Here is a 16017-nt window from a genome sequence, read left to right as displayed (position 1 = left end):
TACACAGAGTCAGTGTCTCAAATAGAAATGGTTAGTGTTCAAGCATTTCAACAGGTAGCATATGATCAAGAGCCAGTGGTATTGAAGGAAGACATTCAAGCTGCACTGAAGTTATTGGAGAAAACAAGGGTCTAGGAATTAAAAGAATACAAATTGACATCTTTCAAGAAACTGATGAAGCACTGGAGGCACTCATTTATCTGCCAAGAAGTCTGGGAGACAACTAGCTGGCCAACTGTTTGGAAGAGATCCATTTTTGTTTCCATTCCCAAAAAAGGTACTGAACTGCATGTGGAAATTAACAAGTAGTGTCATTAATATCACATGCAAGTAAAATTTTGCTGAAGATAATTAAAAATTGGCTGTATCAGTACATTAACCAGAAACTCAAGCAGGTTTCAGAAGAAGATGTAGAATGAGGGATATCATTGCCAAAGTCAGATGGATCTTGGCTGAAAGCAGAAAATACCAGAAAGATGTTTATTTGTGCTTTAGTGACTAAGCAAAGACTTTCTACTGTGTGGATCATGGCTAGCTATAGATTGCAAGGCATGGGTATTCCAGAGCACTTAATTGTGCTCATGAGGAACCTGTACACAGACCAAGAGATAGTCATTCCAAAAGAACAAGGAGATACTCAGTGGTTTAAAATCAAGAACAGTGTGCACCAGGGCTGTATTCTTCCATCATATTTATTCAATCTGTATGCTGAGCAGAGCATCCAAGAAGCTGAATTATAAGAAGGATATGGCATCATTAACAACCTGTGATAATGCAGATGATACAACTTGCTTGCTGAAAGCAAAGAGGACTTAAAATACTTACTGATTAAAATCGAGGACTATAGCCTTTAGGATGGATTGTACCTCAATGTAAAGAAAATAAAAATCCTCGCAGCTGGAACAATAAATGACATCATGATAAATGGAGAAAACATTGAAGTTGTCAAGGACTTCATCTTGCTTGCATCCACAATCAATATTCATGGAAGCAAGCACCAGTTCAGAAGTCAAATGACGCTTTGCATTAGGCATCTGCATAAGACCTCTTTAAAATGTTGAAGAGCAAAGATGTCAGTTTGAGGACTAAGGTTTGCCTGGCACAAACCATAGTATTTCAGTCACCTCATATGCATCTGAAAATTGGACAATGAATAAGGAAGACTATAGAAGAATTGCTGTATTTGATTTATGGTGTTAGAGAAGAATATTGAAGGTACCCTGGAATGCTAGAAGAACCAGTAAGTCTGTGTTGGGAAAAATGCAGCCTGAATGCTCTATAGCAGCCAGGATGGCGAGATTTCATCTCTCATACTTCAGACATGTTATTCGGAGGGGCCATCATACTCAGTAGAAGTGGAGGGTGAACAAAAAATAGGAAGACACCCAACAAGATGAAGTGGTACAGTGGCAGCAGCAATAGACTCAAGCATAGCAGCAATTGTGAGGATGGTGCGCAGGACCAGGCTGTGTTTTGTTCTGTTGTACATAGACTCTATGTTCTGTTGTACATAGAGTCGTGTGGTATTTATTTGTATGAGGCCTCACGTAGGTCTCACATAAATACCATATGACTGTGCTGTAATGTACACACAGGAAACAAAAGTCAACTTTGCTATTCCAATTGATGTCAGTGGTGGAGAAAGCAGGTAGTACGCTCTCGTATAGGACTTGTTCCCATCACGTATTAGCCTAATAAATATGTGTGCTTAAAGGACTGATGTCTTGTCAGGAGATGGGAAAACTGAGGTAGGAAACTTATGTAGTATAAAAAGTAAATTCGGGGTAAAAGGACATCAAGAATAGCCTAGCAGTTTTCATTAGCAGAAAGCTTTAAACTTTTGCCCTTGTTTGTTTGCTTCCTCTTTTGTACTTCTTTAGCAGTAAACTGTATTTTGTTGTTGTTTTTAATCTCTATGATTTTTTTTTTTTCCTTGTAAAGCTCTTATAGGTGCATCCTGGAGAATAGAGAAAATGAAGGAAAACAGTTATTTTGATATGGGGTTTGTTTGTATACATATCAGAATGTTGCTTTTTTGCTCTTGCCCCAAACCCTGGGTTAATAGGAGTCCTGGGAGCCGTGGTGTGGCACTGTGGGCTAATGCGTCAGACTGCAAAGTCATTTGAACTGCAAGGTTGGTGGTTCAGGCTCACCAGCTGCTCCTTGGAAACACTATACAGGGTCACTATGGGTCAGAATTGACTCGATGACACTTAACAACAACAATGAGGAGTCTTGATGTGGCACTGTGGGTTAATGCACTGAACTGCAAGGTCAGCATTTCAGGCTCACCAGCTGCTCCTTGGAAACCCTATACAGGGTTGCTATGGATCAGAACCAACTCAACAGCACTTAACAACAACAATTCCTATATATACATGTTTTTGTTGTTTGCCATTGAGTCAGTTCCAGCTCATAGCAACCCTGTATAGGGTTTCCAATGAATGAATGGTGGGTTTGAACAGCCAACCTTGTGATTAGCAGTCCAGTGCTTATCCTACAGTGCCACACCAGGATTCCTGTATATACGAGGGGTCTTCAAAAAGTCTTTGTAAGAATTCTGTCATCTTTAAATTACATTTTTCCACGAACATTTGATGCCCCTCAAAGAATTTATGCATATTTGATTTCACATTCACATTTAGTCATAGAGCTGTTTTTGAGAGGGTAGCTTTATATTTTGTCAATAGGATTTGTAAAGAAGCAAATCATCCAGTTGGATTCTTGTATATATTTCTCTGTTCAGTTTTTAAAATCTTTGTAATATAAGTAATTTGGTCAGTAGAATTAGTTACCCTACAAAAATGTTGGTATGCCATCTGTACTTGGAAAGATTAGATAGTTTCAAGTGGCAATGGGGGTTAATCCTCCAGCAGCAAATTACTTGCCTGAATTGAGGCCAGCAGCTGGGAGGGAAGGGATTTGCATCCTCTTCCAGTTCTTTTCTTGGGGACAGCTGCTCCACAAAGCCCTCCGGCCCCAGCCCTTGCATGTGTTCCCGCTGGCCCAGAATGCTTACTGGAGTTCTCCTCCTGGTGCATTTCTGTCCAGATGTAGGCCCTCTGTGCACTGGGGTTGCTTACAGAATACTGCAGGAGGACATCCATGTGTTTTTGTGAGGCTGTGAGCTGCCTAAAGAATAAAGGAAGTGTATGATTTATTTATAGTGACAGTGTTTTCCTCAGTACGATTTTCTTGGTAATGTCGATTTAGCCTTTGTTAGCAATTTCCTGGAGACCTCTGAAATATGCAGTATGATTTTCTTGTGGAAAACAATAGGTAAAATATCACAGTGTCTTTATAAGTCTATATTCAAAATGAAACCAAAATGGGACATTGCTTAGAAAATGAGTAGCATTGCCAAGGAGCAAAATATGGATGATAGAAATGGTTATACATTGAATTTAAGTTAGATCTATCAGTGCTTCTGTGGATAATTTTGCAGTGTTTCAAGATCCTAGTCGTTGTTGTTGTTAAGTGCTGTCGAGTCGATTCTGGCCTGTAGCGACCCTATACAGGGGTTTCCGAGGAGCAGCTGGTGAGCTTGAACTGCCAACCTTGTAGTTCAAATGGCTTTGCAGTCTGGCATATTAATCCACAGTGCCATACCAAGACTCCTAAGATACTGGTACTCAGTGATAAAATAGCATAGTTCAAAACTAAACTAAAAAAAATTAGAACATTTACAATATATTCAGGTAGCATATTCATAGAACATATAAAAGTACATACCTGTCTCAGTGAATGCATACAGTAGCCAAGGAGAAAATCAGTTCAGTCAAGCTAACCACCAGATGTAGCATTTTAGGTTACTATGGTTACACTAGTATATTTTTACAAGTAGCTCAAATTCAGCACATTAGCAGCTCTTAATCTTCAGATTCCACAAACACACACATACACACATACTTTAGACCCCATGAGTTCATTTCTATTTTCTTTATTCAACAATTACTTATAGTGACATTATACTGTTTGTACTGTGCTAGGGGTTGAAGTGGCTCAAAGTTACACTTTCACTTTCCAATCCAAACATGTTCCTCTCCTTTATTTTGTCTTTTAGAAATTAGCATCATTTGCCCATTTATTTCATTTAGCAACTTACTGAGTAAGTAAAGCATACTAAACACTATGAAAGCATGGGATATGTTATGGTGAATAAGACAGGATCCTGCCTTCATAGAATTACTTTCTAATGGGGGATATGGACAAGTGGGTAATGTCAGTATGAGTATCTTAGAATCCTGAGTGTAATGATCAAGTTTTCACTTTCCTTAACCCACCGTACTCCACCATGGTTGCCACACCAACACCACCAGTCACTTGTAAACCCTGCAAATTCTGCCTGTTGAGTGTATCTTATATGTGAGTCTTTGTCCAGTCAGTACTTACACTGCCCTAATTCAAGTACTCAGCGTCTCTTTAATGGTCTCTTTTGCAGGTTTCCTAACCAGCCTTCCTAATCTTTCTATTTCCATCTTTGAATAGGCAAATAGTGCTTCTGTTTTCTTCCCCCTCTCAAAGTTCTTTTAGTTCCCATTGTTGTTGTTGTTGTTGTTAAGTGCCATTGAGTTGGTTCTGAGTATAGTGACCCTGAATAAGGTTTCTGAGGAGCAGCTGATGAGCTTGAGCTGCCGACCTTGCAGTTCAAACCAATTTTGCAGTCTAGCACATTAGCCCACAGTACCATACCAGGATTCCAGTTGCACAGGATAAAATCCAAGCCCTTCTGATCTGTGTTGAGCATACCTATCCACCTTCATTTCCTTCCACTGTCCTGTTCTCCTGTGCTTTTTATTCCCAGAAGTACTGGATTCTTTGGTCATAGGATACACCATACATTGTGTCAGTCCTCTCTTTGCAGAGATTTTCCTCCTGCTTTTGATTTCTTGAGACCAGTTTACTTACTAAGAACTGTGAAGTTCTACATATGCTTTGACTCAGTGATCCCATTTTTCAAATAACATTTTAAGAAAATAGTTTGAAAGAAGAAAGTAATTCATATTAAGATGTCCATATTACCATTTTTAATAGAGAAAAGGCTATTTTTGAAAAAGGGCATGACTAAAAACTAAAGTATGTATAAGGGGCTTCAAAAAGTTCATGGAAAAATGGAATGAAAGATAATGGGACTTTCCACAAACTTTTTGAAATATCCTTGTATGTAAGGATAACTGAAATCTAAATGTGAGTGCAAAATTATGCTAAAATTAAAAAATATACATAACATTAGATAGCATTAGCCATATACTATTGCATATATGATTGAACAGTAAGAGTATGAAAAGATGTAGATAGATTACTGTTCACCATGTTCTCACCCTATAAATTTGCTTTAGTTGAAATAAAAATTAGGGCAATTGGTGGTACTTTGGAATAGTCTGCTATTTGCTTTAAAGTTTATAAAACAATTAAAATGGGCACATAAATGCTACATACTGAAGTTTTATAAAAGTTTGCAGTACTTACACTTGTTCATTGTTAAAGAAATCTTGCCAAATGTTCCTATTTCTGTATTTCACCATGACAGGAGAACATTTTAAGGTAGTTCTGAAGCAGGACAGTTCCACTTCTGTTGTATTTATGTTCACAACAATCTGTGGATACTATAATAGATTTATAGCAGACTAGCCCAGTGCCAGCTCAGAAACCATTTCTAGAAACTATTTAGATTAGATAATGTCTTTGTGATGGGGTCACAGAGCTGCGTCTCATCTTTTACTTTCATTTCCATCATTCGCTTGGCAGAAATTGCAGCAGTTGGTATGGCAGCATACCAACTTAGGTGCTTAGATGCCAGGCATGCGTTGATCCAATTGTTGGTTCTTTTGGGGCTAGACAACCCTTGCTGTCAAGATGACTGGTAGGTTTTAGAGCTAAGGAGAGCTTTGCATTAGGAAGAAAATACTCCATGAAGATGACTCCAGCATTCTTACTATTAACCAATTAATTTGTTATTAATAGTGATACTTGGGTTAAAAAGTTGGGCTACCCTTCAAGTTAAAAAAATTGAAGTCTGTATAGTGTTGGAATGATCCATTTACTGTTTACACCTGATATGGTTATAGAATAAACTATTCTTTCTACCTAAAATGATTAGAATCTTATTTCTATTAGCATATAAAATCCATTCTTCCTGTCTATGCAGGAGCATCAGAGAAATAAAAATTTCATTAAGATTTGAAGTATGTTTTGACAGTTAATTATTCCTGAAACTAGGGAAATGGAAAATGACCGAATGAATCCCCTAAAGCCAACTTTCTTATTTCTTAGATTTGCTATTACATTGGTTTGATGTGGCGGAAGCTTTGCTGACAGACAGAATTGTGAGCTTTTCTGCTTTGGGCTATGCGTCATGAAAGTTTCTAAGGGGTTGTGGCTGCCCCTACAGGATCAGCTCCTGGCCGCCCTGCACATTGTGAAGGCTCATGCAAAGATCAAAGGGACAAAACAATGTCATGGCATGGGAGTCATTGCTAGAGGACAGATTTCCATCTAAACCAGTTGCTTATTGTTATGTTACAATTTTATATAAATTTTGTAAATACTGCCTTTCTACAGATGATGCTCACATTTAAAATCTTTTCAGTCAGTTTGACTTCCTTATCCATGTTTTGTTTAATTGATATAAAATTATATTGCAGCAGTTTTAACATGGAATGTATATGCAAAGCTGAAAGACCCACTTAAAGGCCATATGAAGTTCTTACAACTCAATTTGATTGAAAAGTATATGAAAAAATAGTTTCCTTTTGTGTTTTACAAATGTTATATATGCATTCTCAGTGTAAAAGTATAGCATGGACATTAGTGTGGACATCTCCAGGACTGGGATATATGAGAATGAGCATGGAATTCAAATAAACAGAATTTAAGTCAAACTGTAGTGCCTCTAAGTTGTCAAGGTGCTGAGAGAAATAGTGAAATCTTCTTCCGTAGAGAGCTAGAAGAATAGTTGTTAACCTATTGTCCAGTCCAACCCTGGCTCATGGCGACATCAGGCACAACAAAACAGGACTGATGTGATCCATAGGGTCTTCGCTGGCTGATCTTTTGAAGGCAGATCATCAGGTGTTGCTTCATAGTCTATGTTAGTCTGGAAACGTCTCTGACACCTGTTTAGCATCGTAGCGGCAAATAAGCACCACTGACAGACAGGTGGTAGTTTTGCTTGAGATGCCTTGTCTGGGAATCTTCTACATTAAAGGCAAGAATTCTACTGAACATGCCCCAAGAGTAGCCTAGACTGGCTTTTTGTGTGAGCTTGTGTAGACTGGCTTATTGTGTAGAATGAAGTAATGGGACTCGACCAGCCTTTATTCATTCTAGCACATTTATTTTCCTTCTCAAATATTACGGAGTCAGAATTAAATTTTTATAATAATTTTAATGCATACTTTCAAAATATAATATGTAGTTTTATTATTCTTCAGAAATGGCTGAGTATATAAGATACAAATTTATAATGATTTCTCACAACCTGAGTAAGACTAGATATTTTCACCAATCTAAATTTTGGGGTGTGTGTTTATGTGTGTGTGGGTCTGTGTTTTATCAACCATAAAGGAAACCACATATGTGCCTTATAGAATTGTAGTTGTATATAGATTTAAATGTTTAAATAGTTATATCCAATGATGCTGTTAAAATGGAGGATATCCAAAAAAGAACAAATAAAGTGTAGGTCTAAAATACATCCTGTTTGGCAGCCACTGAAGTTAGCAGTCAGTATATGACAACGCAGGTAGCTAGAAGAAGACTAACAGAAACAGCTTTAGAAAGTGGATATAACAAGTTGTATTTGTATGCAAGACTGATAAACAGCAGTCAGAAATGGGTATCAATTCATTAATGCTGCAGTTTATTTATTGAAGTTTTGGTTATGTTGATGTTGTCTGATTATTTCCCAGCAGACACATTATTTCCCGCACAAATGAATGCATCCAGAGTCTATTCATTTGGGTGATTTGCTTGGTTTGATGCATATTCACATCTTCAGTATTTGTAAATGGTTTTGTCAATAAATGTTCTGGAAAGAATTAAGTACTGTGATTCATCAGCAGATGCTATGTCTAATCTTAATTTTCTCCACAGTCTTGCATTCATAAGACATTAACAGAAGTCTGACATAGATGAAATGGTAACACCACCACCTACAATATTAGCATAGACATCTGTGAGGTAGCTGACACCTTAACAGAAACACTGTAAAGAAACACTGGTTAACAACTCTCTAGTTGGAACCGACTTGGCGGCACTTTACAACAGCAAATCCTTTTTATATAATAGGGTTCTCTTAGCATAAAACCCAAGGATTTGGGGGGAGGCACAAACATTAGCACCCTTTTCTGCATTTATGCGACCCTTCTGTTTTGTCCATGTAGAGCCTCTGGCAGTTTATTCCTAGCTGTGTCTGACTTTATAGTCCTTGCTACTGTTAGTTGCTGTTGCATCAGCTCTGACTCGTGGTAGCTTCATGTACAACAGCCCCATGCTGAGCCATCTTCATGATCCTTGGTACACAGGAGTCCAGTGTTGTGGCTGTTGTGCCATTGCATCTCCTTGAGCCCTATTGTTAGGTGTCTTCAAGTCGGTTCCAACTCATAGTGACTCTGTGAACAACAAAACCAAACACTGCCCAGTCTTGCACCATCCTCACAACTGTTATATTTGAGTCCGTTTTTTTTTTTTTTTTTTACAGTTCTCATATGTAAGTTTAATAAATCATCATGGTTTATTTAACAAGGTTATTTCTATATCAGATTGTGGCTTAAAAGCAGTTATATACGTATATATGTGTGTGTGTGTGTGATATGAAGAAACTGATGTACAATCAATAGTCTTCTTAAATCACTCTTCTGTGGATTTTCTCCATCTTCCTGATTAGCAGTAAAAGGCATTTTTAGGTTTATATAAACACATTCTTTACAACTGCCTTATTAACAAAATATTAATAGTATATAAATAGCACTGGACATTTAGTAAATAAGTCATAGGCTAGTAAGTTCAATTATGCAGTTGTGAAATCTACTGTGGAAGAGTTCTTGAAACCCTAAGATTGGGTGATCTGCAATATTTCCAACATGTCTTCGACTGCCTTAAGAGAGTATTTGGTTTCCTTCTTACTTCAACCTGTAAACTGATAAGCTCTGTTTATTTGACTAGCTGCCCAACCAGCATATTTCATGTTGTCCTTTTTCATTTTTGCACTTGCTTTTGGATTAGAAGCAATATGACTTGCAGACATATAAAGCCCAAACAAAGCTCTCATATTTCTGTTGTTTAGTTTCAATGACTGTGCAAAATACTTCCTTGAAAGTTCGAGGTTTTCAAGTCCACCTTGGGTATATTTAACTTCAGCATACTGCTGACAGTATAAGTGGTTATGTGGATTAGTCATCATGAGTTCCTCTAAACAAAAGGCTGCTTTTGCATAGTCATGTTCATTGATATAAAGTTCTGCAAGTTCATGCCAGGCTTCTTGGTCTCTAACAAATTGTTCCAGATACTCATTCAGCTCCTGAATGGCCTCCACATTTTTCCCCTGGGCTTTTCGAATGGCAATCTTACGCTTTCTTGCAGCAGTATTAGTTGGATCTTCTTGTAAAATTCGGTCATATAACTGTATAGCATCATCATATCTTTCCATGGCTTCAAGTCTCATTCCAGTTAGTCGTTTGACTCTGTGACTGCCAGGGAATTGTCTTCTCAATTCCTGAAGACAAAACAATGCCAAGTCATCCCAACCATAGTCTAGAGCTGCAATCATCACTTGTTCATATATGATCCAAATATCATCTCCAAGCTTAGAGGCATATTCATTAATCAGCTCTTCTCCAACTTCTACAATTTGCTCACTGTTTCTGGAATTTTCTTCTCTCCATTTTCTCATTTTATCTCTCATTTCTTCCCAAGTGACATCGTAAAGCTCAGAGACCTTCGCCATCTTCACAGAACTACAGTCAGCGGGGTGAGAGGGTGGGGAGGTGCGGTCACGTGACGCTCAACTGAGTGGCTGCTAGTTATGATCTTGAGTTCGTTTTTGAAGCTGCTGGGTCAGCCCATCTCTTTTTCAGTGGGGAGCTTCCTCTTTTTCAGTGACTCTTTGCAAACATGATGTCCTTCGTTAGGGACTGGTCCCTCCTGACTACATGCCCAAGTACGTGAGACAAAGTCTCACCATGATTGAGCTGTAGTCCCTGTAATTCTCACTCTTCTTTTCTATATTTGTTTCCTTCTTTTTGAAGTCAATCCAGTACAGTATCTCCTGTCAGTTCAGTTCGATTCAGCATGCACTTGTTGTTATTAAATGCCATCAACTTGGTTCTGACTCATAGCAACCCTGTATTGAGTTTCCATGGAGCAGCGGGTGGATTTGAACTGCTGGTATGATGCTGTAGGATAACTGTCAGACTGCTAACCACAAGGTTGGTGGTTCAAACCTGGTGGTTCAAACCCACCAACCACTCCTTGAAAACCCTATACGGGGTCACTGTGAGTCTGAACTAACTTGGTGGCATTTAACAACAACAATAGCAACAACAAAGACTATGCTAATGCTGGTAAGCAATGATGAATGAAACATGGCTTTTGCTCTCATGGCATTTATAATGTAGCTGGGGACCTAGACATATAAATAGGTAATTTTCAAGTTAACATGGTAAGAACTAAGGTAGTAGTTAGTATACATAGGGAATAGCCAGTCACTTAGCAGAAATTTATAGTATAAAGACAGTGTGAAATACCAAAAAAAGGGAAAACTTTATCTTTGTAATTTACAAGCAGTTTGAGGAAAGCAACCCATCAGCTAAAGGGTCAGCGAAAAATAGGAAGACTCACAGGGAGATGGATTGATACAGTGGCAGCAGCAGTAGACTCAAACATGATAAGATTTATGAGAATGGTACAGATAGTTAGTTCTGTTGTTCATAGGATTGCTGTGAGTTGGGACCAACTTGATGGCACCTACAACAACCCACCAACAAGTAGTCTATCAAAACATGTTATGAGCTCCAAGCAGCAGAATGTATTTTAGTTCATCACCCAACTGACTGACACAAAAGTAAGCTAGGAAAAATTTCCTGTGTCTAAATGTAATCCTACCTGACTTCAAAGAAAATTAATACTTCACAATATATCAAGAAAATGAAAATCTAAGAAGAACATGAAAACATTAACACTATGAAGAAACTAACGAGAAAGATGATAAATGTAATCCTACCTTTGTCATGCAGGTGTTCTGTAACTTAGTAAAAGTAGGAGTGCTATTTGTTGTCCTTTATAAAATATTAATTTAATCCAAAGCTTGTTTTCTCAGTAGACCAGAGTGATTCCCACCCTGTGACAGCTGGTATGCTGCATATGGGTTACAAGTGTGCTTAGAAACTGATCCCCCTCAGCTCCTGGGCGTGGTCTTTGGGCAACCAGAGTCAAGTAACCATTACCTCTACTCTGATGGACCATACAAATATCATCATTATGAGAAATGCTACTTTAAACGGTGTAATCTTGCTATTTTCACCAGCAATTATTTTTGTGCCTATTCCAGTTCTTCATCATAAGAGCTTTAGTGGAACTGACTCTTTTTTTAAAGCTAGAGAGAAGATCACTCTTAAGCATCCATTGAGCAGCACTTTTCTAAAGAATGTGCTTGGGCTACCAGTAGTTGAGTGCCTAGCAGCATGAAATTAATCTTCTGCTTTGAACACTTATGTGTAGCATTATGATAGCAGGCCTAAGTAAGTAGCTGAAATACAAAGCAAAGGAATCCATAAATATTATGTATCTTAACTATCCAGCCACTTCTGTATTTGTTGTAGCACCAACCATAATAAAATGGGTCTCTACTTTACATCGGGCATTGTGGTAGGCTTTGAGATTTCATTGTAAGGCCTGAGTGAGAAGTGAGATTCCCTCACAGAGTTCATAGTCTTGTGAAGCAGACACCTGAGTAGTGGCGTAGCCACTACATGGTGTGATTGGTGCTGTGGGGGAAGTATAGTTGAGACAGTGGTGAGGGTGTAGGTTGGTTCATTTTATATGGTCACTCATGGATCAGATTGCTTAGACTTAATTGTCTCGTCTTGTTTCTTACAGAGTGACAATATAAGTTTGGTAGGATTTAGAGGCACCGCAACTGAATCTATCGCTTCTTTAATTATTCAGTGTAAACTAGGAAATATTCTAATTTGGAATGCCTTTGAAGTGATGGACAATTCACCATGTTAATCTTAAATACATTGGGATTTTTAAATTCATTTTATTGCATGACATGAAGGTAGTCTTGAAACAGAATTCTTAATTTTGATATAATACACTTTTTACCTATTGTGTTTTAATTATATATGTGATTAAATAAAAGCACCAACTAGCACTCTTGTTCCTTTTATATTTTTAGGGAAGGTATTCATATAAATCCAGAACCACTGCAGATATCTCCCCATATTACAGAGCAGTTCATTGAGCTATTGTGTCAGTTCAACCCAAACCAAGTTATAGAGACGCTGCAAGTCCTTGAATGCTACCGTCTAGAAGAAACGATTCAGGTAAGATCAACCATCTAGAGAAGTTCATTAATTTTAATGATCATAAAATAGCCTAATGAATGAATATAATACTATTTGTTCCCCTGTTGATAGACATTTTAATTGTTTCTAATCTTTTGCTATTATAAATAGAGCTCTGGTCGCATAGTGGTTAAGAGTCGGGTATTAACCTCAAGGCCTGAAGATTGAAACTATCAACTGTTCTGTGAGAGAAAGATAAGGCTTTCTGCTCTCATAAAGATTTACAGCCTTGGAAGCCCTATGCAGGGTTGCTGAGTAGGAACTGACTCCATGGCAAACTACCACAACCACCAATCTTTTGCTATTGCAAATGGCACTACATTCTTGTACATATCTTCTCCCATATCTTTGTGAGGTTTCTCTTAGTGATATACCCAAAGGTAGAATTGTTGTGACCATAAAAAACCCCTGCAGTTGAATCAACTCTGATTCATGGCGACCCATATCTGTCAGAGTATTAATTGTGCTCCTTAGGATTTTAAGTAGCTAATTTTTTAGAAGTAGACTGCCAGACTTTTCTTCCAAAGGGCTCCTGAGTGGTCTTGACCCTCCAGTCTTTTAATTAGCATTCAGACTCACTCAGAGACTGCATTTAGACAGTACTACTGGTGTTAGGTGCTGTCAAGTCTGTTCTGACTAAGAGCAACCCCGTATAGGGTTTCTAACGAGCAGCTGGTGAACTTGAACCACCGACCTTGCAGTTCAAACTATCTTGCAGTCTAGCATATTAACCCACAGTGCCACAAAGTTGATTTCCTAAGTGTATCTGTTCTCATCAACGTGTTTGATATTTGCTGTCTTTCTATGTCCTTGCTAATTCCTAGTATTTTTAGACAATTTTTTTTGCCAGGGTGGCGGGTATCACTGATTACTAATGACACTGAGCATTTTTCTGTATGTTTAATGGGTATGTGGCTGTTGTTTGGTTGAAAGTTGAGCAAGGGGGATGAGTTCATTTGCAAGTTTAAAGAGTGACATAGGGCTGTAGTCTTAGGAGTTCCACCAATCTATCAGAACAGTAAGCCTGGAATTTTCTGATTTTGAGTTTCATTCACTCCACATTTTTCAGCCACTCTGTCCAGGATCCTCTACTATAATCCCTTTGAGAATGGTCAACAGTAGTAGCTTGAGATTTAATTCTTCTGGTCTCCAAACCATCAAGCCCAGCCTCAAACTTGATTCTTATTCTTAAGTAATGTTTTACATACACAGGTCTCTGTCAGCTGTTCTCTGAATGTTTTTTTTTAAATTCAGCAGTAAAGCCATCTAGGCCTGGTCTTTTTTGTTGGAAGTATTTAGATGACCTGATCATTCTCTTCTTTAGTTATAGATCTGTTCAAGTTTTCTACTTCCTCTATGTTAGTTTAGGTAGGTCATGTTTTTCTAAAAATTTTTCCATCTCTTTTAGATTGTCACATTTGTTTCCATTGGTTCTATTGTGACATCATCCTTATCATTTCTTTTTTGTGTTATTTACATATTTTTGTTAGATTTGCCAGTGGTTTGTCAATTCTATTAATCCTTTCAAAGAACCAACTTCTTGTTAATTCTTTCTGTTGTTTATCAGTTTATTAATTCATTTATTTCTGCTCTAATCTGTATTATTTCTTTTTTTCTGGTAACTGTTGTTTTTCTAATTGCTGGAGATGAATTACTGTGTTGATTTTGGTTCTTTGTTCTTTTTTGATATGTATATTTATTGCTATAAATTGTCCGCTAAGCATTGTTTTTGCTTTGTTCCAAATATTTGATATGTTGTGTTTTCATTCTCATTTGATTCAACGAATTTTTCAGTTTCAATTTTTATTTGCATTATTACCCACATGTTTTAAGCAGGGTGTTATTCAAGTTCTGTGTATTTGATTTTTTCCCTTGATCTTCCTATTGTTGGTTTTTAATTTTGTAGAATTGTGATCTGAAGAGATGTTTTGTATTATTTTGATGTTTTAAAATTTATTAGGTGTACTTTGTGGCCTAGGTTATGGTCTGTTCTGGAAAATGTTCCATGTCCACTGTAAAAGAATGTGTTTTGTGCTGCTATTGCGTTGAGTGCTTTATATGAATCTGTGAGGTCAAGTTGTTGATTGTATTTTTTTATTCTTCTGTATCTTTGTTGAGTTTCTTTCCAGTTGTTCTGTCCTTTTTCAAAAGTGGTGTCTTAAAATCCTCTACTATTGTAGAGTCTTGTTTCTTTCTTTAATTCTATTAGGGCTTGAGTTATGTATTTTGAAGCTGTTTCATAGGGAGTATATATATTTATTATGGTTATGTTCTCTTGTTCAGTCACAAGATAATGTTCTTCTTTGTCTCTTATGCTGGTTTTTGCCTTAAAGTTTACTTTATCAGTGGTTAATATTGCCACTCCTGCTAGTTTTTGATTGCCATTAGCTTGATTTATTTTTTTCCTTCCTTTGATTTCTTTTTTATCTATTCTTGCCTTTGTGTGTAGGTATGTTTCTTGTAGACAGCATATTAAAAGATCCTATTTTCTTATTCATTTTGATACTCTCTGTCTCTTGACTGGTACATTTATTTTGTTGACATTCAGTATAGTTATCTATAGGTATGAATTGATTGCAGTCATTTTGCTTTGTATTTTTTTTTGTTGTTGTTGTGCTTCTGGCTTCTTTGTTCCACATAATTTTCTGTGCTGAGTTTATTTTGTTTGTTTTCTTGCAAATTTCTTCATTGCTGTTGTTTTAATGTTTGCTAAATTATTTTGATTTCCTTTTTATTGATTTTATATTAATGTATTAATTTTCTTTGTGGTTACCCTGCAATTTATTAATTTCTTCCTCAATTTAAAACAGTCTGTTTTGTCTTGATTTCTACTTGACTTCCTCCACATTTTGAAAGTTCTGTAACTACACTTTCCCTTTTTTAATTTGTAGTTGTCTTCATTATAAACTGATATCTCTGGTTCCCTATTTTCAGTCTTAAAGGTTTGTTTTACTTTGGATATTTCTGTATCTGGATTGAATTCTGGCTTGTCAGTCTACAGTTGTTGTTTGCTGTTGTTAGTTCTCAGTTCAAAGGATTCCCTTTAGTACTTTTTGTAAAGTTGGTCTGGTTATTACATATTCCCTTAATTTCTGTTTATCTAAAAATGTTCTGATTTCACCATTATATTTGAGGGACAGTTTTGCTGAATATATGATTCTTGGTTGGCAATATCTTTTTCTTTCAGAAGTTTATATATGTGTCCCCATTGCCTTCTTCTTTTTACCATGTTGAGTTGTGTTGGTGTATGGTGTGGGGTGTAGATCTTGTTTAATTTTTTTTTATTAATGATTTATTGTGAATTATGTGATAGTTTACATGGGAGAACATTAGTTTTACATTCATTCTATCGCATATCGTCTCATTGCCATGGTTACAATCCCCTCCATGCAATCCTTCCCCCGTGTCCCCCAGGTCTTCAGCACACAGTCGCTCTCCCTCTCTGGATCTA

At 37.1% G+C, this 16017-nt stretch overlaps 1 protein-coding gene and 1 pseudogene across 1 annotated transcript in view; one reads left to right on the top strand and one right to left on the bottom strand.

The window, feature by feature from the left end:
- The window catches only part of VPS8 (vacuolar protein sorting 8 homolog (S. cerevisiae)), a 389175-nt gene that overhangs the window by 186520 nt on the left and 186638 nt on the right, over positions 1-16017 (top strand). Inside the window, exon 34 of the mRNA XM_006869833.1 lies at positions 12398-12545. Within this exon, the coding sequence (XP_006869895.1) occupies positions 12398-12545 (148 nt within the window). The remainder of the gene's footprint in view (positions 1-12397; positions 12546-16017) is intronic.
- Positions 9053-9946, bottom strand: LOC102813721 (annotated as a pseudogene).

The sequence above is a fragment of the Chrysochloris asiatica genome, unplaced genomic scaffold (assembly GCF_000296735.1).
Source record: "Chrysochloris asiatica unplaced genomic scaffold, ChrAsi1.0 scaffold00135, whole genome shotgun sequence".
In the NCBI taxonomy this organism is placed as follows: domain Eukaryota; kingdom Metazoa; phylum Chordata; class Mammalia; order Afrosoricida; family Chrysochloridae; genus Chrysochloris; species Chrysochloris asiatica.
This window is presented reverse-complemented; position numbering and strand designations above follow the sequence as displayed.